Below are 26,292 nucleotides of genomic sequence, written 5' to 3'. Positions count from 1 at the left end.
TACCATTGGTATGTGTTTTTATGTTTTGTCTGCTGAGGAGATTTGTGGTCTTGGGTTGTATTTCGGAGTGCGCATTTCTGGGATTGAAAAACTGTGCAGCTGTTCTGTTATTACCACTAAAGAACAGTTGCAGAGTTACTGCTTTTGTTAAAGAAATTTTCCATTACAACTGTGTTCTTCTTTAATAATACCCTCTTTGGACACATGAAACCAACTTTTAACAAGTAATTTCATTATCACCATTGCCTTCTGTGTTCTTCACTTTCCACTTTACGGCATCGCCTAGAGAACTTGGCAACTTTGATGCTGCTACAGAGAGCTTCCAGAAGGCTTTGCTCTTAAACCAAAACCATGTTCAGACATTGCAACTCAAAGGAATGATGCTTTATCATCATGGTAGCTTAGATGAAGCACTAAAGAACTTTAAGGTAAGCAGCCCTAAGTAAACACAAAATTAAACTGCTTTAACAAGAACTAGTATCCAATAAGTGCAATAAAAGGGATAATTGGTAAAATTTTTCATTCTGAATGCAGGGGGGTTGGAACTAGATGATCTTTAAGGTCTCTTCCAACCCATAACCATTCTAGGATTCTGTTAGCATTTGAACTAAAATTAATTATTTTTGTGAAGTCTGTCTTAAAAGATTTACAAAAACTTGTAGTTTTTAATTAAGAATGGAATTTTCCTAAAACTAAGATACTTCTTCTGTTTTATGAATTTTTACAACCAAGCTGTTTGAATTGCTTTATCCATGTTTTGTTGTTTATTTGCGTTTGTTGTGGTTTTTGGTTTTTTGAGTTTGTTTGTTTGTGTTAAACTGGTAATTGTGGTTTTGCTAATATTTCAGTTGAAATCTAAAGCTTTTTTTGTATCTGATGGAAGAAGGACTGTAGTCTTTGTAATTTTAAGCTTAAAGTAAGCATACAGAGTTCCAGTACTTATCTATTTTTTCTATTTTCTTTGTTTTGAAAAACTCAGAATATGTTGTGATGCATTGAGCTTGTAAAAATGTGTGTGTTTTTGTAGGTAAACAAAATCTGGCCTCTTTTCATTGGCATTAAATAACCACCTCATTTTGTAGACCTGTGTTAATCATATGTCTGTATTATTAAAACAAGGAATGAAATAAGGTGCAGAAACCACTACATCCCTTTCTGAATGAGCGTGTGCTTATCCCAAGGAGAATGCTTTATGCGCATTATTGCATATTCACCTTCTGTAACACAGTTTGTAGATACTGGTGTAATTGAAAAGATATTTGAACTTCTAAGGTGGAGAGCCTCTTCTAAAGACATGTAATTGCTGAAAGAATCACAGCATTAATTTTTGAATGATAAATATGAATTTGCTATGTGTTTAACATAAATAGTTGACTAACACAGTGTAATGCATGACCTAGTGAAGATATATGGATGAAAGAAATGGCAGAATATGTATGTTGAACCAGCCAGAAATTACTTGTTACAGTTACTGTCAGGAGTATGTTTATTCAACTAATGTGAAAACATGTTCAAGACCAGGTTGGATGAGGCCTTGGGTGATATGATTTAGCGTAAGGTGTCCCTGCCCATGGCAGGGGGGTTGGAACTAGATGATCTTAAGGTCCTTTCCAACCCTAATGATTCTATGATTCTATGATTTATAGTTAGAGCAAACATGATCTATTTTCGTATCAACGAGAGTATGATCCAAAGCATAGTTGTACTGGCAGTAATTGATCTTAATAATCAGTAAATGTTTTTATGCAGTCTTCCGACCAAACAGGTTAGTTTATTTGAAGATATTTGTTCTGTCTTGATTTATGAGTGTTTTGTTCTTTTAATCTCCTAGAGATGTTTACAGCTAGAACCATACAATGAAGTATGCCAGTACATGAAAGGTCTCAGCCATGTTGCAATGGGACAGTTTTATGAAGGCATAAAAGCTCAGACTAAAGTTATGTTAAATGATCCGCTACCAGGTCAGAAGGCCAGCCCAGAATATCTGAAAGTGAAATACCTTCGAGGTAAGTTGGAATTGTTTTTCTTTTATTATTTCAATTTTCTAAAATCCTTCAAGAACTCTGAAAGTGCAAGCATGCTTGTAGTTACACCATTTTAAGGAAACCATCATACATTCTCATGAGCATTGTTTAGTATGTCTCTTTAAAAAAACATACATTGATTCCTGTTTGTTCGTGCAGTTAAAAGCTAGGACCACAAATGGAAAAGAAATAGACTAATTTCTATCTTGGAAATTAGCTAATAGCAAAATTAAATTATCAAAGAGTAATTACTTATTAAAGTCATGTTGGATAGTTGTCAAAGATATGATTTGGGTTTTGTTTTTATGTAAGTACATAAATAGGCTTATTATGCAAACAGTATTTATTTCTTTCCTACAGAGTATTCTAGATACTTGCATGCGCATTTGGATACCCCTCTTTCAGAATACAATACCGATATAGATCTTCCTGGAAATTTCAAGGACCACTGGGCTAAAAATCTTCCTTTTCTCATAGAAAATTATGAAGAACAGCCAGGGTTACAGCCACACATAAAGTGAGTTTTGTTTTGGGTTTTTTAAAGCCTACTCCAAACATTTTTTTCAGTTTAACTTTTAAAAGTGCTATTCTGAAGTGCATTATAATTGATAAATGTTTAATGCTATATGAAAGTGTACACTCAGTGTGTAAATCCTTTTCAAAATCATAGGGGTTGGAGTTAGTTTAGCTCATAAACAAGGAAGAATGAAACTTAAGATTATTTTCTTCACTTCTGTCTTCACATTATCAATAACATCCACAAAATGTTTCATATTCTGTGACCTTACTGAGTAAATATTCTGTTTCTTTTCTTGTAATTAATGTTAAGGAATTGATAAGTTTGAGATTCTCAGTGTAGCTTTATGTAGCACCTTTATTAGTTTCTTGTTGCGTGTTACATTTTTATTTTGTTATAGGTGTAATTTCCTAAATACTTAATTTTTTTTAATGTTAGGTGCATTTCAATGGGAAAAAGTATTCTCTGGAGTAACTCGGATAATGAGTATTTTAGATGGAGGGTGATTTCAGTCAACAAAGGTGGGATTTATAAGAATAGGCTTCAAAAATATGTAGCTAAAGGAAAGATAGCAATTTCTCCTGGTGTAGTCTGGTTTCTAGATGTATTTTAATGTAGTCACTCTATCTGTGTAAAAAATAAAATTGCCAACTTAAAAATTTATGGCTTTTGAGTATATGGAATAGAATCCAACTTTTTAGCACAAGAAGCTTTTACAGAATTACAGGAGTTACAGAATAAGGGCTCTGGTTTCTGTGCATACTCTTTTTTACTTAGTGTTTAAGTTCCTCATGGTGAGTGTAACATTGAAGGTTACTGTATTATCTGTGAACTTTATTTAGTATCACTTATAATGAGCAAGTCTGAAGGTGAGATACTGGTTGTGACAGTGGCCTGGCTTCAGACAGACAGTAAAAAGATCTGCTATTGAATTCAGTAAGACCAGAATTTCAGTTGAGATATTGAATGTAGCTGCCATGTGCTGTGTAGGTTCAGTGGGGTGGGAGGAGGAATGAGTGTTCTTTATACTGCTTTTAAATATTTCTCACACAAATGGTGTTGATTATTAGACAGACAAATCTGTGTTTTACAACTTTCAGGACTTTTGTGCCAAGTTTTGTCTGATGCATATTTTTCTCCTCTATAAGAGATGTGTTATTTCAGAATTTTGAAAGCTATAAGCCTGATGTGCAAGAACTCATATGTGTAGCTGATCATCTGGGTTCCATGATGCAGTATGAGACACCAGGATTTCTTCCAAATAAAAGAATACATAGAGGTATAATGAAAAAAAAAAAAACAACAAACCAACCCCCAAACAATGTGGTGATAATTTAATGTTATACCTTTGCTGTCTGCAAATTAATTTTATTCTGTTCTTTTCAAATCAGATAAAAAGTTTAAAATGAAAATAATCCCTATGGCAGCAGTTTCTTGTCCTAATTGGTGACTGGAAATCATAATCACCCAGATTCTATTGATGTTGGCAATTCTTTTCCTATAAATACATCACTTTCCTATTTCAGTTTTCATATGTGTAGCAATTCAAGTGTTTGGCTATAATCCGTTTTCTGTTATTTGTCCCTCTATCCTCCTTCCGCACCCCCAGCAATGGGATTGGCCACTCTAGAAGTAATGCAAGCTGTGCAGCGGACTTGGGCAAACTCGAAAGTTCGGATGAATGGGAAAACCAGACTGATGCAGTGGAGAGATATGTTTGATATTGCTGTGAAATGGAGAAGGTAATGAGGGGGAAAAGAGAGAACAAGCCTTATGTCAGTTGTAATACTGATGCATACTTCAGTTAACCAAAGGGCTGAAGTCCAGATGAGAAAGTGCTTGCTGCTGCTCTAACTAGAAAGCCTTCTGATAAAGGAGAAGGAAGATTTAAGTACAGAAGTGCCCTTCTGAAAATACTCAATTCCTCTTGTTTTTTAAAAGAGGGAAAGAATTGGGAATAGCATTTTCTGGTCAAGTCAAAGCTGTGAAAAGCTGTTCAATACGTTGCAGTTTTGGCTAACAAATACAAGTAGTTTCAAACTCCAGTAACATAAAATGCATACGAGTTGTTGCTTTTCTTATGAAAATCGTACATGTGTTTCAATAAAATGTTCTTTTTTGTGATCTCTGAATTCTAGCTTTAGCCTAAAATTAGGCTGTGTGTGAACAAAGCTTGGTTAAAAATACTACATGGAGTGAAATGTATGCAAATTCCATGTCTTTTGTCTTTGTAGGATAGCTGACCCTGACCAGCCTGTGCTTTGGTTGGACCAAATGCCTGCCCGAAGCCTTAGCAGAGGCTTCAATAATCACATTAACTTAATCAGGTAGGAGAGTTTTACAAAACAGCTTCCCCACACACAAAGGGATTGTACCAAAACTTACCAACTGTTCACAAAACAGTGTATTAGAGTATCAGATGTATATGTGCTTACTGGTTTGCTTTAATATTTATTTTATATTTTCTAATGGAACATTTGGGGTTTGTGCTCCTCAGATTTTCCTTATGACATTTCTCCTTTTTCCTGACTTTCAATTGTATGACTGAGTTATAGCAAGATGTAACTAGGATTTTACGCAATTTTACGTGCAGCTTTTAATTCCCACATCACCTATAAAAATTAAGTTGATCATAGTTGTAATGTTTCAAATATGCTTCTCAAAGATAGTGGCAGCAGTAATGACACAGTGCTATTTTACTAGCTTCAATACTAATTTATAGTAGAAAGGAAAAACATAGTTCCTTTAATTGTTTTCAAACCAGGCCAAAGTAAAAGCAGAAAAGACAAAACAAGTAACCTGTGAAAGGTGACAGTTGCACTTTCAAACAAAGGTAAATTTTAAAAGATTCAACCACTGTTGTACGTTCCATCTTCTCCCATGCTGCAAGACTCAGTATTGTAGTCATGACAGTGCTACCTCCCAGGGAGTGGTAGAAGTATGAGAGACTCAATGTGGCAACATCACTGTCAATCACAGGAGCAGAGTGTGTTTGTGTAAGTAAATATGTAGCCAGCATTCATGTTATTTGCCTTCTTCACATCCTCCCTTGGGGAATTATTAAATCTTTGATCTGTCATTCTGTTTTTGTATCTCTTTCTTTCTTTCTTTGAAAAGCTGTCGGGGAAAAAAGGATAAAGGAAGCAAAGCTTTCTTAAGAATTATTTCAGGCTGAGAAAACCGGTGATGTTCTGATGCTCACATACAGAGGCTAATACTTTGTCCACGCTCTTCCACTTTGCTGGACCCTAGCAACATCCACTTTAGGGAGTGGGTGCAATTCAGCATTAAACTCCAATGCAGATCAGTAGTTGCTTTGCAGGATGTGCTGCTTCTTGAACAATCTTATGCTCAGGCTTTTGTCATCCCCCAAGCCAAGTGTTACATTTGGGCTCCAAGCTGTGTCCATCTTTGTTGCTGCATTTTTTTCTTTTCATATGTATGATGCTATAGGGATGCTGGGGATGGACTATTCGGTAGGGACTGTAGTGATAGGACAAGGGGTAATGGGTTAAAACTGAGACAGGGGAAATTTAGATTGGATATAAGGAAGAAATTCTTTACTGTAAGGGTGGTGAGGCACTGGAATGGGTTGTCCAGGAAAGTTGTGAATGCTCCATCCCTGGCAGTGTTCAAGGTCAGGTTGGACAGAGCCTTGGGTGAGATAGTTTAGTGTGAGGTGTCCCTGCCCATGGCAGGGGGTTTGGAACTAGATGATCTTAAGGTCCTTTCCAACCCTAACTATTTTATGATTCTATGCAGCAGAAACCACAACCATCTGTACTTTGAGATGAGGATGCATTCTATACTTCATCTGTTTCTTCCTGGTTTTATTTTAAATGGCAGATTAAAAGCTTAATTTCTAGGTAACTGCTGGCAGAAAGGCATTCAAGTAACAGCAACTAATTGCCATGCTAAAAATAGCATCTGGGGAAATATGTCCCTGTACAGGATTTCTCTTGTCAGCACCTCTGTTTTTCATTGTCCAAAGTACTTCACTTGTTTTCTTCTCATCAGAGAATGCTATCAAAACTCATGATTTACTCTCTGAGATGTTTTGGTGATTTCATAGAAATCTGAAACAAGCTTCACAATCATTCCGAATGGTAGGCCTACAGTGAATCCCATTCGAACCTTTTTTGGTTTTGGCTCAGCCTTGACTTCTGGGGCTCTCATCAGCATTTCAGTTGTGCTTTTTTGATGGCTAGGTAGAGGTTCTCTTAAAATAACTGATTTTCTTGAAGGAAGAATAGATTTGGAGCAGCCTAAATACCACTGCCTTAGGAGTTGATCACAATTTAGTACTGGGTGGTGTTTGCATCCTTTTTGATTCCAGAAACCTATACTTTGATCATTCTGCATCCCAAGTAATCGCTGCTTTCATTGGTCAGCTTTCTGTAGTGATTTGTTTCTCCTTTTGGATTGCCTCACAATAATTTCACATAGGGCTAGGGGTAAAAGAAATAATATATTAAGTGGTAGTAGTTTTGTTTGTGTTTGGTTTCTTTTTAATTACTTTTGAAACATGTTCTAGTCCATTATGATTTCTGAATGGCAATTTAATCTTAATGGTTTATACAGATCTGTATGATCTCCTTCATTACTCAACTGTGAAATGGATGGTGATTTGAAGATATTAATAGGCTACACAGCTAACACCTTTTTGCTGATAATTCAGATCACTTTATGATCTTTTGACTCTTTTTTGGGAAGACATACTTTGCTTTCTATTTGGCTTATTATTTGAAAGTTATTCTCATAACTGTATGACTAAGGCTGAATTCTTTCTGTATGACAGCTACCTGAAAATCAGGTGTAATAATAAATTATTTAGGCTGAAAAATGGCAGCTTTCATGGTTATTAAATATACCAAGATATAAGCTGTTCAGCCAAATAAGAAGTGTAAAAACAGCAGTTGGGTGTATTTGTAACAGATCAAGTCATGCTGAGCTCAGGCTGTCTCTAGGTTTTGTTTAGTCTAAATTGTACACCAGTATTTCCTGTGTGCAAAAAATTTAGAGTAGATATCTATTAACATAACCTTTTTCTTCACTCAGAATTCTTTGCATTTGAAACCCATTATTGTTCAGTGATTTTTGTCAAATGAATCTTGGCATGGAGGCACTAGCATTCAGTGACTGCTGAATTAAAGATTCTTTTTCAGAGTGGCAAAATGTGTAGAAAGCAGCAGGAAACAAAAAAATTTTTGTTTGTTTGTTTTGAGTCAATTTGGGGGCCTTTTGTTAAAGGTGTGTAAAAAACATCTTGCACTTCACAGTGTTTGTTAGGCTTCCGGATCTTAGCAGTCTGAAGATGCAAGTATATATGTCAGCTGTCACTACTTCATTTGTCTATAGACAAGTGTTATTTCAGGTTATCTCCTTTCTGGCTCAAATGATAAAAGCTGCCAAGTTTCATTTAAAGTAGAGAAAATATTTTTGAAAGTTGAAGTTATTTCATAGGCAAAACAAGGCTAAACATTAGTGATATACTCAATATCTTTATAAGAAAATTAAGACACTCTCTTGAACACTGCTCCTTTTGAATCCTTGGTGATAGTGTTTATTAAACAAGGAGAAAGAGTAGGAATAAACACAGATCACTTCTGACCACCCACCTAAAGTCTTTTCTCAGTACGACTGTTTCTGGATGGCCTTGCAGAATGATAAGTCTGGTTTGGATGTATTTTTCTGAGATGCCAGGAAAATACAGTTCCTTATACTGACATACTTCTGCCTGTTGTACAGATTATTTTTTTTTAATACAGATGGAAAATGATGGGACGTACAACAAGGGCAAGTTATGTGTATAGATTTGTCTTCATCTTTCCACTTTCCCTACCTCCCTTTCTGATGTGCAGATATATATAGGTGCTCCATTTCTGTTCAGTTTTTAAAGACTGATTCTGCCATTATTCAGAGACTAGGCCTGTTGAATTGTGAGACCAAGTGAGACATGAGACAGGGACTTAAGCTGCCAAAAATCACTTAGAATGGGGGAAAAACAGAGTTGTACACACTTTCCTGTGATTGACAGTGGTTTTGCTTCCTCAGAGAGCGATAACGTTTGCTTTATAAAATCTTGTTTTGTAGACTGGGAGAAGAGGAAGGACTCCTACAAATGCAATAATGGTATGTAATTTTTCCTCTGAGTGGTTATAATCCTAGCAGGTTTCTATCAAATCTTCAATGTTGTTCTTTTTTTTTTTTTTTTTCCTTAGTAGTCCAGAGAAAAAAACAACACCTTTTTGATGTTCTTGTTTAACAGTTACTGCTTGTAACTGTTAGGAGTCAAAGCAATATACTTCAGTATAGACTTCATACAGACAGTACATACAGACAGTATATACTTCAGTATTACTTCAGTACAGATGAATGTAGGTGAATAAAATAAAATGTGTGTGGGCTGTCAGAGGAGGTCAGCATATATATTGGCAAGTATGTAAACTAGAGATTGTTGTTTCTAGAAGTAAATTCATGGGCAGATTAAGAATTCTCTCCTTGTTATGCAGCATCTATGAGTGTAAATAATTGTTTAAGAAAGGTTGTATCCGTATACAAGTTGAGAGTTATCCTATAGATTTACTGGGCAAGGGCTGAAAATGAGTAAATATCTGTGGAATGTAGTTTATCAGAGAACAATGACACTAATCATACATGAGCTTTGCTATGTTTGCTATGGATTCTGTATTCAAAATTGGGGATGGACAATTCACCACTTCAGACAAACCTCAGGTTCATTCCCTTAATTTACAAAGCATCTGTGGATAAAATGCTGTCAAATATTTGTGGGAAATATTTGTGTCTTAGCCCTGGAATGGGGGGGTTGAAAAACAAGACTTCAAAAAACCTTTTATTTTCTTTGTAGGGGACAGGTCATTAACATGCGGTACCTGGAATATTTTGAGAAAATTCTTCATTTTATCAAAGATAGGATCCTTGTTTATCATGGGTAAATTACTGATATCTTTTTTTTTTTCCTGCTTCATTCCCTGGTAATTCTGATTTGAAATTGACATAATATTCCTTTTAGAAAGTCTGAGGGATATGTTCTTTTTAGTAAATTCTATTTTTTTGATATCTATAATTATCTTATTTCCTATTGGAAATGCAAAATCCTATTCATTGCCACATAAAGTAGCTTCAATAGGAAAAAACATTGTGAGTTACAGTATACCTAGAAACTAATAATGGTATTGAATTTGTGCCCACAATCCTCATGAGTGGGTTTCAGGTCTTTCTAAAACATGATTTATTAAAGATCTTGGGTTTTCTCTTTAATAGAATAGAATACAATTTCTCTGCGTATTGAGATTAGTTTATTAAATGAGAAAAAAAAAAGATAATTTTAATTGAAACTGGTGTCTGACAAGTGGTTTTAAAGGAATAGAGAATCTTTGCCACCTGCTGCATAGATAAGTTGGTAGGCTTTGTCCTGAAACAGAAGACAGTTTTAGAATTGTGAATGAAAAAATATGACTAAAGGTAACCTGAAAATTGATGTTAATGTATGTTTCAAACTTTCAGTATTTTTTTATGAGTAAAATGGTTTTGCCACCTACGGTTCGTTTGTGGTGACACTGTTCTGATGACATTAAAAATTAAGAAACTCCTTTTAGCTTTAAACTCTCATTTTTCTTTGGTCTGGTAACTTTTATTAAATACTGAGTTCTGTTTCTCAATCTCATTATGCTGCTTGAATATCAAACAATGAAAGTACAGAAAATCCTTAGAACAATTGAAACCATTTAAGTTTTGTAAAATTTAAGATAGTTCCTAAAGATATGCAAGTTCTGTACTACTGGGAAGTCTGTTGTCTACTGGGAGAAAATCTGTTCATAGTGAGCCAGCAGCATTTGACTTTAAACCAGAGCAATTTGTGCTGTACTTAAAATAATTCTGTTCTTAAAATCTGGGTGTACAGTAATTAGTTGATATTAAAGCACTAGTTCAGTAGGTTTCTTCACAGTCCAGCTGTGCCTGCATCTGTAGTATTACCTTTGAGGCTACACAGATGCATAAATTTTGACAGTTAAGCTGAAAAATAAGATGAGCTGATATAGGATGAAATTACTTCTTTTCAGAAACGCTACATGTGTTCAACCATTGCCATTCCATATTTAACTTTTTTCCAGAGCTAATAATCCAAAAGGACTATTAGAAGTTCGAGAAGCTTTGGAAAAAGTACATAAAGTAGAAGATCTTCTTCCCATAATGAAGGTAAATTAAAGTAAAACTTGAAAACATGAAAAAATTAATGAAATGTGTTCTGAGAGATGTCCAGTTCCTCAGAATACCACCATTGTGTTATAAACTTAGAATGAATAACTAGAAACACGAAAGTTATTTCAAATCTGCATGTGTGGAATATGATCTTCCCTTTTGATATATGCAGATGTGTGATGTGTATTTGAAACGCTTGGCCTAATTGTGAATTGGTAAAGAAATGATGGGAAGACCAAATATTGAATGTAATTCTTTAAAGCTAGCCTTATCAACTGGGAGAGTTTGTGGTCAGATCCACCATAATGGTATCACAATATGCCTGCACAGTGTGAAGGAAAAAGAGGAAGATGTGTGAGAGATTAGGAATGTGGAAGCTCTCTTTAGGTTTATTGGTACAGGTTAGTATGTGGTAGGGCTGGTAGGGGGAAGCAGAGGAGTAGTTGCCCTTGGTGACTGATAGCTAATCTGAAATGAAATCTTGGTTTATGTTCTTGTGCTTTGGAGGTCTGTCAGAGTAGGAGCAGGGAAATGTGCAGGTTTTCTTCTTTATTTATATTCTTATCTCAAGTAATAAGGCTTTAGCTGGGTTTAAGTAAAAGGTCTTCCCCCACTCCTGTGCATTAAACTGGAAGGAGTAGTGTCTACGTTTTTGGGCTTGGGGAAACCTGTTACAAAGTATTTCTTTTAAAGGATTGGAGTGGAGTTTAGTTAGAATAGGGTAACATTTGGGAAGAAGCATGGCTAAATAGAGACAAATTCATTGCTTTTCCCCCTGTCAGCTGTGTCCACACTGCATTTTTATACCTAAGCAAAGCTGACAGATTGCCATAGAAGGAGCACTTTGAAGATATATGGCTGTTACTGCTAATAGGCTGTCTGGGTTTGGATTTGTTTATGGTAGTAGTGCTCACTCACTTGTGCCCTATAGGCATCTGTACAGCAGCTATATGACTCAAGCACTGTATTTTTATATGAGTTTCTTTTAGTATGTATTACAAATATAAGTGTCTTCAAAGAACGTATCGTAATTTTGGAAGCAATTCTTAAATTACTGTCTTGTTCTTTGCCTGGAAAGATGAAGTCAGGTGGATACTAACTGAACTTAAGTAAAACCTTGTGATGAAGAGGTCATAGATGTTGGGATGGATAGACAATTAAGTGTTCCCTACTGACACACAAGACCTGGAAAGCACCTAATATGGCTACTGTTGAATTGTAGGTCAGAAAACATGTTACTAGTAGAGGTAAAAATACAGATTGCTCCAAGAGAATGGTGAAAATGTATAAACAGAGTGGGCTATACATGACTTAATTCAAAACAAATGTTTCAACTGGCAGCAAATGTTCTTCCTGGTTTTCATAACCTGTACATTTTGCTCTGGTTTGAATCTCCTGTATCCCATTACGAATTGTATTGAAATGGAATGCTGTCCCTCATTAGAGGCTTTTAGTTTTGTTTCTTTAAAATAAATGCAGATTCTCTTTAAACAAAACAAGTGCTATCTTAAAATAAATAATCACTCAAGTAATTCATTCAACACTATTGCATTATAATCATTAATAATGTCTGTATAAAATTAATGTCTGCTAATATTGATGTAGTTGGGTTATTCAGGTAGCTGGGGAATGTATGTCAAAAGCTGAGCTTTTGGCTTTAGTTAAATACAGTTTTGCCTGGTTTATACAACTCTGGCTACAGTATTACAATTTTAGATAATGTAACTTTGTGAAATTCTAAAACTTTGTGATATTTTTCCTTTTAATGAGGAAGGAACATTAATTTAAACTGGATCATACTTAAGAAATTGTTGCAGAGAGCTGTGTTCTGGAGTCCACACTTAAACTAGTATAAACATAAAACAGGCTGTCAAATTCCTGCTTTTTCATTTACATTGTTACGCCAAAAGGTTACTCTCAACATGCAAGCTGGGGAAGAATCTGCACAACTCAAACTGCTTTGCATAGTTGTTTCTCATAAACAGTGCTCCTTTATGTTTGCTATATAGTTATAAAGTTGAATGTCAATATGCCTCATTAAATATTTATGATTTCAGTAGGAAAAAAAGGATAAATGAAATAACATAGTTCACAGTAACTCTTTATCCTGTTCCCTCAGTTTGTCATTTCTACTGTATGTATTTTAAGGATTTCAAAACAATAGCTAGGCAGTCTGTCTTTCTTCACTCTAATATCAGTTTTTTTCTTTTGAAAGCAGTTTAACAGTAAAACAAGAGATGGGTTTACTGTGAATACAAAAGTCCCTAGCCTCAAGGATCAAGGGAAAGAATATGATGGATTCACAATTACAATAACAGGAGATAAGTATGTTTGCTATTTTCAAGGGTTCAGGTACATTAACTAATGATGAAGTGTTAATCTTCTCAGATGCCATTTTTACTTGCATAAAGTAGGGTCTGTTTCTCACTCATGGTATTTCTGTAAATAAATAGAAAAAATTGTTCATTTGAGGAGTTCTGTTTCCTGTTGTGTTCCCTAACAAAGAGGGAATATGGATAACATTGGTGGAGTAGGCCTTGTTGAGATGATTCTCTAATTTACAGCATAAAAGTGGAGGGAGACCTTGTTATTTATCTTAAACTATAAAATACCTAAAAAGGAAAGATCTCAAAAGTCTAAGTCTTTATTCATATCAAAATGCGTTTCTTTTTGTGAGACCTTATGATTATAGTGACTTCAAAGTCTTGAATGGAATGGGAATTTCTGTGTTCTAAGAGTGGAAGAGACAGGCTGTCTTCTATTTCAATAGTACCTGTATGTAAAAGGATACCAACAGGGGGCTTTGGGACACTCTCTGGGTGAGGTAGTAAATTTCTCACTTCGTGGATCCTGGCTCCTTCCTAAAGACTGAGCATTAATCTGAAGTTCAGAAGCTCTGTCCTACTACTAAAACCTTTGGTTTATGTGATTTAAAATTCTATGCATTGGAATTTTTCCCAGAACTTGTGTGCTTTCAGTGAGTTGCATGGAAGCCAAACTGCTCTCTAAAATGTTGACATTATCTCTTGGGTTTTAATTTTATATACTGAATGATATGCCTATATGCAGTGAAATGGCATTAAATCTATGGCCTCAAAGTTTTGGGAAAAATATTTTGGTGTCAGTAACACTGTTTAACTTTGTTCTGCACAAACTTTGTTGTGTAGCAGTGAGTCAGTTTTGATCCATAATTTGTAACTATGCTTTTATGCAAAAACAATTTCATTTTGATAATTTTAAAGTTAACAAAACTACACATTACATTCTATACAAAAATCTCAAGGCCATGAAGATATTTTAAATTTTTGTATTTTTTCTTTTTACGTACACTTTAAGTGAAACACTAACGCTCCTCAGGTATTCTTCAATGGTAATACTTCATCTGTGATTAGACAGAAATCTTCATGAGTTCTCTTAGACAATTTACAAGGTCATAAAATGTTTGTAATTCAGGGATTTATTTTTTTTCTTTAAAAAGGGGGATAATGCACATAATCTTCTAGAGGAGAAATCATAGGAAAAAGTTTATGGTGTGGTATTTAACTGCAGCATGTTTGTAACTTACCCTGGATATTAGGTTATGCATCTGTTAGAAAAAAATTCTTACCTTCTTTTTTTGTTTCATCCACTTGATAGAGTGGGGAACATATTATTTTCAGTAGAAACTCAAACAACAGAAGAGAGAACACAGCTGTATCATGCAGAAATAGATGCGCTATATAAGGATCTAACGGCGAAAGGAAAAATTCTGTCTGCAGAGCTGGGGGTAAGGCTCTTTTAATGGAAATGATGAATTCCCTGATAAAATTCTGTCATGTTTTTATACCTTCTCTTTAACAGTTCCTGTTCTAATAATTTTTGACAGAGATCATAAGCAGTAAAATTGACTGCTTGCTTAAACCCAATTATGGCATATAGCAGAAGAAGTTGTCATAATTCTATCTGTTACTGTAAGATTTGCAATGCTTTGCTGCAGTAAGAGTCTAGACAAGGTCTCAGTATCACAGAGTGTTCCTTCCCCCTCTTCCTTCACCCTTATTTTCTTTGTTTTCCTGTGTGTTCACTGTTTCATCATCCTTATAAGCACTGTTTAGGATTTGGCTCATGGTGGCTACATGTAATATGAGAAGTAGTACAAATTCATGAGAAACACTGGAATTATATTTGTGTTGATTTGTATTGCAGTGATGATCTGACTGTATTTGAGCTTGTGCTTTCCATTTTTCATCCTTTTATACTGCATAGATGAACTGTTTCACCTAAATTTTAAAGATCTAACAGAATAATTTGTTTAAACATGGGTTAATCAGGCTTCAACTTCCCAGCTTGAGATTTTTCACATTTGAAATGGTTTAAAAAAAGTAATTACAGTACTGTAAGACTTTCCAATATGTGTTCCTTTATGTGGTGTTATCTGAATATTAAATTATCTTTAATTCATTTATTTTTTTTTTCTGTTGCTTAGGAAGTAGATGCTGTTTGCAACTTGATCCTGTCATTAGTTTATTACTTCTATAACTTAATGCCACTTTCAAGAGGATCTAGGTTAGTGATTGTCTTTATCATGTCTGTTAATCTTGAATGCACACTGTCAAATATCCATGTGTTGCAGTATCATTATATTTCTTAATATTAAAAAGCTAAAAGAGCCTTGATTGAGCGGTGTGTCACCCAGTCTCTCATTTTGTGCTGCCATGACAGTAAGTACTGACTTAGTACTGTTTTAAAAGCTGTTTGGTAATTGCTGATGGTAATTTTTCATAGCTGCATGTATATTTAAAATGATGGGGAGTCTGTATTTATAGACTATTTCTCATAGAATGAAAAGTGCCATTTTTAAATTGTAATGCTTAGGTTCCTAATCCGTATTATGTTACTCCACTGTCATTTCACTCAAAAAGCTTTACCAAAACATGTATTTAAGAGGAAATATACTTTGAGATCATTTATTTTAATAAAATACATTTAAGTATTATGTTAGTAATTTATTGCAGCTGTTAGGGTCACCAGATGAAACCCTAGAATAAAGTCCCATATGTCACAGATAAACCTGGCTATATCTAAGACTGTTATGAATCTGTTCCCCAAAGCATTTAAGATCTTTAAGCTCATTATTAAACACAGTTTGATAGAAAATAAAATTTTAAAAATCCAGAGACCTCATTTGTATAACCAGGTTTTGCCTTTCTCTTGCAGCATGTGGAAATTAAATTCTGAATTTCACAATTAAAAAATTGAAAGTTGAAAAAAGTTAAGTAGCTGAAGAGCTTTACAGAGCCTCTTGTCTCTGTTGCAGTGGAGTTCATAAACTCTTCCAGGCTACAGCTAAGCTTCTTGGGAACAGGGGTTTGCTTTGTTTTCAGCTCTACGGAGTCTTAAAAGCTTGAAAGTCTGAAACTGTGATTCTGACTACTGTAGATACAGTGCTCTTCTGCTCCATAGGATCATAACTTCATTCCGGTGGTGCTGGAAAGTAACACTGATTTCTCTTTTTAAGTGTTTCATGCTTGGTTTTACATGTAAAATAAATTAACTAGCACGGTAATTTTTACTAGCCTTCTATGAAACAGCACTATATTATATTTGTTTTGTAGTCTAAAATAGCATTATGGAAAGATTTTTACTGTTCTGTGGTTTTATTGGTTTTTTTTTAGTGTGATAGCTTATTCAGTGATCATGGGGGCACTGATGGCAAGTGGAAAAGAAGTATCAGGAAAAATCCCTAAAGGAAAGGCAAGTATCAAAATACACTGGTTCAACCTGCATGGAGGAAGTGATACTTGTAAATATGAGGAAGGAGCTGTAAGAATGAATAGGAGTTGCACACTTGTTTACTGGAGATGGGTGAGATGCATGCTGTGGTGTCTTGCAGCCTGAGAGAGTTTTGAAAATCTCATTGCTGTTCTGACGGCGGTGAGATTAGAGATATCATGTGCATAATTCTGGTTAGTCAAATTGTAACACTTTATATCCCACAGTAAATACAGATTTGTAACTGAAGTTTCTAGTGTGCTGAGCTGCTTTTTGAGAAAGGTTCTGAGAGTACTTGGGTAGAATTAGTGACTCTTCTGGCTCATAGCAGAAATTTTCTGTCTTTGCACTCAATGTGTTTCCAGAGCATTTAGGGCTTGCTAAGGAAAAATGTATTTGCAACTTCTCTTGATTTCTTGTATTCTGCTTAATTGAAAATAAGTCCTAGCTTTTAAGTTACTATTCTTGAATATTATACCATCTTGCTCAATAAAGGGTTTCCTTTATTCAACTATTGGTCTATTAGCTGTGTTATCCTTTTAGCAGGAAAGGAGTAAAAGCATCCCCATTTTTTTAACATATTGTAAAAAGAAATTCCAGTGAGAATAAAAGTTGTTTAAGAAAATATCCTGCATGGATAACTGAAGAAAAAGCAACTTTCCCTTTTGTTGTAGAAAGTCCTGAGAACAATGAAGTTTGTCCTTTCAGTACAATGAAGTCATAGTAACTCTTAAGAGAAAATTGTACTTGCTTAGTAGCAAGAAAGATTCCTTTCCAGTATGCCATTAAGCTAAAGTAGAAGACTTTTGTGCATTTTGTAAGGCATCTTCTCAAGACTTTATAGGGTAGTGTATTTTGCTGGCTGGTTTCATGCAGGCAAGCAGAGCTTCAGGTTTACTAAAAAGCAGGATTCCCAACTTACAGGAAGCTCTGGGAACATTTTTCATTTGAGATATTTACCTGAAACAGAGTGCCTTAAATGGAACAAACCTATTTTTTAGAAAAGCTTTCATCTGCTGGAAGAAGTTGTTTTCCTCAGTTGAATGAAACTGGGATATATAAATATAATTTTTTTATTTTCTTTTTTTTTTTTGGGGGGGGGGGGGGGGGTGGTGGGACGGAGGCTAGATTCCATAGAAGGGTCCTGTTATTGCCTGGCAGGTCAATCAGTAGCCATGGTCACTGTAGCTTCCAGTGTTGATTGTGCAAGCCCACAGAGAGTTTTAGTGCCTGGCATGCATGCTGACTTCCAAACTAGTGAGTGATGAGGGGTGAAGTAGTCTGGGCACAGACTAGTAAGCAAGCTTACTCCTGTCTTACCAAGAATGTAGGTAGCACGCTTTCAGAACACTTCCTTGATTTCAGACAAAGTTCACTAAACCACAGATGTGTCTGCTTAAATGTTACAGTACTAAGGAACTGCTGCTTTTGACTGAACATTGTTTTACTTAAAACTTATTTTCAGCTGTAGATACGAGCAGAGTTCTTAGCTATATGTAGTTAAGCTTGTCTGAAAGCCCACTGTGGAAACAAGTAATACAGAGTACCTGTAAAGTTCAATATAAATATACCAATCATGTGATACAATAATTTGCATAATATATTATGTAGAAATCAGAAATTTTCCCATTTCATTTAGACATTGTAGGAAAGGGCAATATTTTTTGGCACTGACTCATGGGTATTAACATCTTGTCAAAAAGATTTAAAAATAACTGTGTTTTGTCATAAAAGGAAGGAAATGTTTTTAAAGTAGAATTTATATGCTAAGAATATTTGAAGATTAACTTCCTGAAATTAGAGAATTTAGACATTAGATATTAATTTCTTTGTATCTATTTTATTGCATTTTCAGCTAGTTGATTTTGAAGCAATGACAGCACCAGGCTCTGAAGCTTTTAGCAAAATAGCAAGGAGCTGGATGAATCTAAAAAGGTAAATCTTTCTGTTCAGACGGGGGGCAAGGAAATATGAAGTACTTTATATGTTCAATTTTAAAATGTACTAAAAAATGTTACTTAGAAATTATGAGCTGAGTAAATGATTGTGTATTTTTTTAACTATTTAGGATCTGATGATACAAGATTTGAACTTACACACACATTAGTGTATTTCTGGAGTATGAATATAGTGGTTAGTAGTCTAGACATTCAGTTAGGTGTTATCCTCTGAGAAAAATATAATATTTTCATTTAATTCAGTGGTCAAATTTGCTTTTTTATTTTTTTTAATCATTAGCAAATAAGGTGATTGAGTGAACAAAGCAAAGAGAAAATATTAACTTTTTTTCCCCCTATTCTTATGCATCTCTTCAAACTATATATCAAAAGTATTTTATTTATCCTTTTAGTGCTATTTTGATTTAGAGAGTGAAGTATTTCCAAAGTCGGTGGAAGTTCTGAATATATGGAATTCCATTACTTAGTATACCTTCATGACTTTTGTATATTGCTTTAAAACTTTGATTTTCATATTAATTTATTTTTGAATACTGAACACATTCATTACTTGCCAATATTATGAATCTGGTGCATTTGATTTGTCCTGTACAAAATCTAAAAATCCTCCTGAGACAAAACCAGTTTTGATATGCTTCAGGTCAGGCTCAAGATGCTTGAGGGGTGCTGAGAGAACTAGTTGGTGTCCTTACAAGGCTGTCTATAATCTCTGAAAGATTATGCACATAAGGGGATATCTGTAGTGACTGAAGGAAAGAAAATCTTGCATCCATCTTCAAGAAGTCTAGAAGGATGACCCAGGGAAACTGTAGGCTGGTCAGTTTGGTCCCTGGGAAAGTCATGAAGTTAGTCCTGTAGGAAAGTATTTTGGGGTGTATGAAGGAGAAGGTGACTGGGGGACTCTTGTGTGTCCCAATTGATGTTTATTTTTACTTCAGCAAGGACTCCCACTGTGCTGTCATACCAAGACTGCACATTATGGTTTGCACGAATGGCCAGCTAGATGGGTAAAAAGCTGTTAGGATAATCAGATATAGAGGCTACTCAGCACTTCAGACCATACCTAGAATACTGCATCCGGTCTGGGGGCAGAGCAGTAAAGACTGATAAACTGAAGCAAATTCAGAAGAGAGCCACCAAGGTGGTTAGAGCACTGGAGCACAAGCCTTAACTGGTGTGAGTTGGGCTTGTTCAGCCTAGAGAAGGCTTTGACCTAACAGCAGCTTTGCAATACCTGTGTTGAGAAAATGGAGCTGGGCAGTGCTTGGTGGAAGGGCAAAAGACAAAATGCATGAGTTGAAATGAGGTTCAGGCTGAGCATAATCTTTTCACCCTGAGGGTAGGCAGCAGAGCAGAGAGGCTGTGCAGTCTCCATCCCTTTAGATTTTCAAGACCTGACAGGATAAAGCCCTGACACCCTGGTCTGAATTTGCTGTTGACCTTTCTTGGAGCAGTGTGTTAGATCACGGACCTCCTGAGGTCTGGTCCAACCAGAGTTGTTCTGAGAGCCTAAGGAACTCTGCAGCTGCTGTTAGTGCTGAATATCTCACACTGATTAGTGTTGTTTAACTTCATATCAGTGTTTCTCAGCCTGGTGAATTTCACTAGACTCTAAAATCCCTTCCTAAATGAAGAAAGCTATTGTGAAGATGCAAGGACATCTTCGTAAAACTCAGGCTAAAAATCTACATGTAAATACAGTCAGATTCAGCATTTATTAAGGAGTAACATTTTTAAACTACAGCATAGCAAGTTGTGGTTTTTATTAAAAGTAGTCCGTGCAAATACTGTGACTTGGTAGTCTTGGAAATATAAAATATTTATGATTCCTACAATTTTTTTTTACTGTAAATCTCCAATTTATGTATTCAACTTCTTTCTTGATCCTCTGTTCATGGGTGGATTTTTAATTTGTTTGTTTTAAGACATATCTTTATCATGTTTTAAGACATATCTTTGCTCTTGGGAGCAAAGTCAGTTTAAGCCATTTCAACTGTACCTATGTGTATCTGACCCTCTCAGTTGTACTGCTAAAATTTGTGGGAATCCATAGCAAACCTGATCGGAAAAGTGATTTGTGTTAAAAATAGCTGTGCCAAACCCAAAGTTTATTTTTAACTGAGACCATTTCATAGCATAGTCCCACCGATAGTATTTCTGGCTTAAATGAGATGTAAAATGGCTGAGGAATGAGCCAGAGTGGAGAAAATGCTGCAGTCTGGTTTGCTTGATGCTGAGAAAAATATCTGTAGAACCATAGCCCAAAGGATTTCAAGTAATAATATGGAGGTAATTAACCTGAGCAACTAATTTGTCTGTAGTAGAAGAGTAATAATGGTTAGTAACTTAGGCTTGAATACTTAAAGCAGTAAAATTTTGCTTTTAACTCCTGCCGCTTCCAAAGGCTTTTTTATGTAGTCATTATTTTCATTCTCTATAGGGAATGAAGAGTTATGAGAAGCAAGAGCTGGTTGGGGGCAACAAATTCTTGATTTCAGGTCCCAAATTTGTTGGAGAAGGCCGTGAAGAGAAATATAAGCTAATGTGTTAACTTCCAGGTAAATCATAAAACTTACTAAAAGATAAATAATTTTCTTTTTTTTCCTTCTCTTTCAGTATTTCACCTTCTTACAAGAGCCTGCCATCAGTATCGGAGACTTTACCAACCCTGAGAAGGATGATTGAAGTACTAAATACAGACTCGTCTCATTGTATAAAAAAAACTATAGTTGTTGTATAATTTATACGAATAAAAGGCCAAGAGATACTGCTTCATAAATTATTTTTAAGGGGAAATTGTGGTCAAAATAGTTTTGTGGGTTTTGTTTTTGTGGAGTTTTTTGTTTGTTTTTAATAGATTAAGCTTACTTGACTAGTTAAGACAAGAACAAAAGGAATCTTTCTATGACCAATAATACTAAGAAGGAAAAAAAGAAGTAAAACAGTTGATTCCCCCTGTATTGAGACATACTCTAACAAGAAATACAGCAGTTCAGGGACCAAACAAAAAAGCAGTAAGAAACTTGATCACAGTTATGATCTGAACATGTTGCAGGTGAATTTTTATTTGTTTATTTTTTAAGGTAAAAGTGATCTGCATTGGAAATACCACTAACCTGCTTCCCGCTTGGGTTTTTGTTTGGGTGGTATTTTTACTTTCTTTTTTTGGGGGGGGAGGGTTTGTTTGGGGTTTTTTTGTTGTTGTTTTTCGTTGTTGTTTTGTTGTTTGCTTTTTGGTTGCTTGGTTTTGGTTTGTTGTGTTTGTTGTGTTTTGTTTTTTTTTTTAATTTTATTTTTTTTCCAAAAATCTCTGTCTCCTGCATGGGAAACCTCATGAACCGTACATGTGCAATTGGTAAATACACAGGCATTTCATGTAATGTGGGCCAGCGAAGGACCAGATGTCAGCTGAAAAGAATGAGTTTCAGGAAAATATCATTTGGAAACCAAAACAAACAAATGACATATTTGGAGTTAAGCTGTTGGTGAGTAAATGTCAGAAACACAGCAACTGTACGTCAGCCTCCTGTTCCAAGTACCCACTGGTGGCTGGCAGAAGATGCCAAAGGATTGACACCACATTGGGAGAGCTATAAGGCGCCTTGAGTTGTTTGTGTTGGAAGGGCCTGGCGGCATTCTGGAAAGGCAGGCTTCCCTGTAGGGCAGGGCTAATTCAGTTCAAACAACATGGACAGTATCATGAACCAGTGTTTGACTGTAATAGTGAAGATATTATTTCTGGTGAGTCCTAACTGAATTATATTCATTTTAGCTTGAGCTTTGTGACTTTAGAACTGTTTATCAGCATTTCAGAAAATCTACAGAACTGTTCTGTTTCAGACATAGCTTTCAAGTTGTTTAATATTGATAGTCTAAACTGTGATTCTGTTACTGTTAGCTTTTACGCAAATATTCTATTTATTTTGCTTGCTTCCAATTTTCCAGAGGTTAGGGCTTTGCTGTGCAATTGCAAATATATGGCCTAATTATGTAATATGAGATATGCTAAAGAATATATTATTTACCAAGGGAGAGGAGAAAACATCCTGCATACCCCAAAGTGTACCAGTAGCAGTGGTGTGGTTGTTCTTCTCTGGCTACAGTGCAGGGCAATCTCAGTCCCCTCTTTAATGAAGAAAGAAATGCAGCAAAGCATCAAGAGTGTTGATATAGGTGACATACTTTTATAGTGGTACTGAAAGCAGGGTGGATTTATTGAATGGAGGGTCTTTTATTGATGATTCCACACAAGTATTTATCAGATTCAAGTTAGAAGCTGCTGTGAATCCTGACATCCATTGTAAGAAAAGCCCTGATGATTTAGATTTCACGATTTATTACCTTGATCACTGGCAGAATAGGGCACCCATGGGTTGCTAGAGACCAAAGTGTTTACATGTATGAAGGATTTTCATAGAGATAGAAGATGAATCCCAGAAAGTGGACTCATACTACGCCTGCATTAGCAAGCAGTTCATCCTACCCAGATGAGTAACTCACTTCCCACATTATGTGCATTTCAGAGGTTTTACTTCTGTCTGCTTGTCTAGTTTATGCTGCTCATTGCATCTGAACACACATTAGCAGTGCATCTTCCAAATTGGATGTCTCTTGGATGAAATGACTTGTATTCTGAAACCTGTCTGGACTGAGAACCAAAAGGTGCTAAGTGGAGAAGGTGAGGAGACTCACTTCAAAAGTGTGCTCCCAACTCGGATTAAACCAATGGTACGTCTATACCTCTGGGAACTTTTTTCATGAACTCTTACATTCAGATTGTATGTTGAAAATACAAGGGTAGCAAAAGTAAGTGCTTTCCTTCCATGTAACACCTTTTGCCATCTATTGCTGAAGCAAATGTTGCTCTCTAGTAAGGCAAATTTGACCACTTGTCTGGCTGAAATTAGTGAAGATGCCTTTTACATTTTCTTGATCAGAATTTATATAAAGCATGACAGTAGGTACTTCTTTCCATGTAAGGATAAAGGAGGCTTGTGAGTTTTCATTGAAGAATCAGGCTGCTATCCAGTTGTGACAAAAGGTATTTTCCCACCTTTCTTTTGTCCAGGTACCTTCCCCTACCCCACTAGAAATTAAGAACTGTTTGCTTCTATGGTGTCTTCTATTTAAAGGTCTAGAAGTTTCAGAAACCTCTACTAAATTTCATTATGGAGGAAAGGGCTTGTCTTTTTCTGCCTACCTTATGCAGAAACAGGTACAGTAGCTAGGAAGAGATGTCTGGCTTTGTCTTGATTGTATTCGAATAGTATGATCTTTCCTTTAGGCCTCTTAAGTTTTCTTATACCTTGTATTATCCATTGAGAAAGGTGAAATCTACATTGGCATTGACCAGACAGCTCTTGGAACAGTAAAATAAGAGCTTTCTTGTTTTAGGGATCACACCAGAGAGAGTGGAGGAGGGGTGGTGGGAAGAGGAAAACCCCCTGGACAAACCAACCATGTACAGTTGTCCAGGTTTCCTTTTCCTCATTTCTCTTACTCCTGTGACCATCTTAATACCTACCCCCTGCTAACAGGCAAAAAGATGGTATTAATGAGAGATCAAGGAAGGGTAGGTGTAACATGCATTACACCTCTATGAGTGCGTGTGTGTATACGTGTTTCATAGGCTTGTTTCTCTGGGCGTGATACAGATGACTAAGACGGAAAGCAAGCTCAAGTCAAATGCACCCAAACAAGTTTAACAAACAAAACAGGATTATATAACCGGGCTGGTATGTGATGACTTGGAGGACTGTAATTACCTCCTAAGAACCAGATACGTGGATAAACCTAATTATCATTTTCCATCCTCTTCTATGTCATCTTAGGCAGCTGGTCTAGCGATACCATTTGAACTCGTAAATGGGAACACTAATGTATTGCAGCCCCAACCATTTATCTATTATGAATAACATTAAAGAGAGTGAGGAAGAAAAATAGGCTAAGCAATGAGAGCCCATTAATCTGAACCTCAATATGTGTGCAACTTTAATGTAATTTGAAGATGATAAAAATTCCCATGCAACTACCGAGGACAAAAGACAAAATAGATTTAGTCTCGGATAAATCTTGTGAAATAGTTACCAGTCTTTGGAAAGCTTGCTTTGGTTTTGTGTCCCTCTGGAGACTTTGGAGGTCTCTTGGGAATTTGGCAGAACCTTTGCTGAGGTACCATACACAAAATTAGGACCTGAGACAAGAAAAGAGAGCATTTGTACAGTGAGTGAGGAGCTGTCAGGAAGAGAGCAAGAGGGTTGTGGGGTGCCAGGCAAGCTAAGGTTGGTAGTGCAGTTTCCCAATGAAATTTGCAGAAAGGGAATGTTAATAAAATGGGGCTCAGAATAGCAAGTAGGGAGAAGTCAGCAATTGAAAGTACCCAAAATGGATTTTAATGAATAAAATTTCTTCTCAAGTGTTTTGGTATTTGGAAATTACAAGTTCCCAAGTTTGGATAATACAAGTTGAAACCAATAAACTCTGCTTTTTTTTTTTTTCTTTCTCTCTGGATGGCTGGGGAAAGGTGCAGGGAAACCCCTGCATGTGCCAGGAAAGAGAGTCAGTAATTTTTCACGCTGTCACACAGTGCTGATGGGCTGCCCTCTGCACTACGGGTGTAATGGGGAGTTCTGATGGATGACTCCAGTCATGCATGGTCAGTAAAGATGACTTCATACAGCACCAACCATGGAGCACCGCCAGCAGAGTGTGCAGGGTGTTGGAGCTAAGGTTGATTTAACACAGCATCTCCCTGTAATGCATTAGTCGGAAAAACAGAAAAGAGTTAAGGCTAAGCAGACCCTGCTTTTGACACAACCTGGTCACAACGCTGGTAACTACATTTCAGGAAATTGGAACGGTTTTGCAATGAAACAATCTTTTAACATGTTGGTGTTATGCCGTGATTATTCTTCACCAATGGCTTTCTACCCCCATTCTTCTAATTCATCGAACAGTTGTAAGAAAGCATTATTCTTGCTGCAGCACATCAAAGACCAAATAATCCAGTTATTTCAGCCTGCATGGAATCTGCTTTACCCATACAACTGATGCCTGCTCCATAGACTTGTTATGCTTGGGCTGCAACTTTTTTATGTAACAAAATAACACAGAGGCTTTGGACCAATTTGCTGCTCAACCTGTTGAATTGGGTGAAATAGCCTGTCCCAGACATGGCTTTGAGCTATAAGAGGGTAGACTTAGATTAGATATTAGGAAGAAATTCTTTCCCATGATGGAGATGAAGCACTGGCACAGGGTGCCCAGAGAAGCTGTGGCTGCCCCATCCCTGGCAGTGTTGAAAGCCAGCTTTGACAGGGTTTTGAGCAACCTGGTCTAGCAGATGTCCCTGCCCGTGGCAGGGGGGTTGGAGCTAGATGATCTACAATGTCCTTTCCAACCTAAACCATTCTGTGATTCTGACAGGAGCTGCTGGACCTTTTATCACGCTAAGAAACAACCAAAACTTATTTAGGAGGTCGGGAAGGCAAGTTCTCTGCTCCGGGGCTGAGCTGCCGGCTGCGGCAAGTGATTTCCTAGTGCTCCTGGCCCCGGCAGTGAGCGAATACAGCTGCTCGCCTCCTCTGGGCAGGAGCACTGAGGGCCGACCTAGTCAGCCCTCGCTACCGACGGCAGCTACACCGCAGCCGGGTCGGGAGGCGGCTTCTCTCTCCTCCGTCGCCTGCGGGGAGGCAGAAAGGCCTCGCCCCTCGCCCAGGAGCGCGGGGCTGCCGCTGCCGCGGAGGAGACCGGCAAGGGCTGCCACCGGCGCTGGGCGTGCGGGAGGCGGGGTGCGCGGGGCGGTGGCTGGCCTTCATAA

The 26,292-nt window shown here is 36.6% G+C and overlaps 1 protein-coding gene across 8 annotated transcripts in view; it reads left to right on the top strand.

Annotated features, from left to right (window-relative positions):
- TTC13 (tetratricopeptide repeat domain 13) overlaps positions 1–21,240 on the top strand; it is a 40,700-nt gene extending 19,460 nt beyond the window's left edge. For 2 of the 8 annotated variants that reach the window (XM_061471319.1, XM_061471312.1), the window contains 14 exons: positions 287–428; positions 1,832–2,006; positions 2,385–2,541; positions 3,690–3,820; positions 4,151–4,283; positions 4,776–4,868; positions 9,410–9,493; positions 10,677–10,761; positions 12,980–13,116; positions 14,401–14,530; positions 15,230–15,309; positions 16,419–16,501; positions 18,375–18,450; positions 21,090–21,240. In XM_061471319.1, the coding sequence (XP_061327303.1) occupies positions 287–428; positions 1,832–2,006; positions 2,385–2,541; positions 3,690–3,820; positions 4,151–4,283; positions 4,776–4,868; positions 9,410–9,493; positions 10,677–10,761; positions 12,980–13,116; positions 14,401–14,530; positions 15,230–15,309; positions 16,419–16,501; positions 18,375–18,450; positions 21,090–21,213 (1,630 nt within the window). In that variant the 3' untranslated portion in view covers positions 21,214–21,240. Of the gene's footprint in view, positions 1–286; positions 429–1,831; positions 2,007–2,384; positions 2,542–3,689; positions 3,821–4,150; positions 4,284–4,775; positions 4,869–9,409; positions 9,494–10,676; positions 10,762–12,979; positions 13,117–14,393; positions 14,531–15,229; positions 15,310–16,418; positions 16,502–18,370; positions 18,451–21,089 lie in introns of all 8 variants that reach the window. The other 6 variants (XM_061471313.1, XM_061471316.1, XM_061471314.1 and 3 more) reach the window with 6 other exon arrangements.
- The last annotated feature ends 5,052 nt before the right edge of the window (positions 21,241–26,292 follow it).

Source organism: Pezoporus flaviventris, unplaced genomic scaffold (genome assembly GCF_033815535.1).
Source record: "Pezoporus flaviventris isolate CSIRO_AGI_PZ_B2104156 unplaced genomic scaffold, CSIRO_AGI_Pfla_v1 ptg000066l, whole genome shotgun sequence".
In the NCBI taxonomy this organism is placed as follows: domain Eukaryota; kingdom Metazoa; phylum Chordata; class Aves; order Psittaciformes; family Psittacidae; genus Pezoporus; species Pezoporus flaviventris.
Note: the sequence above shows the minus strand (reverse complement) of the source record. Positions and strands in the feature narration are given on the sequence as shown.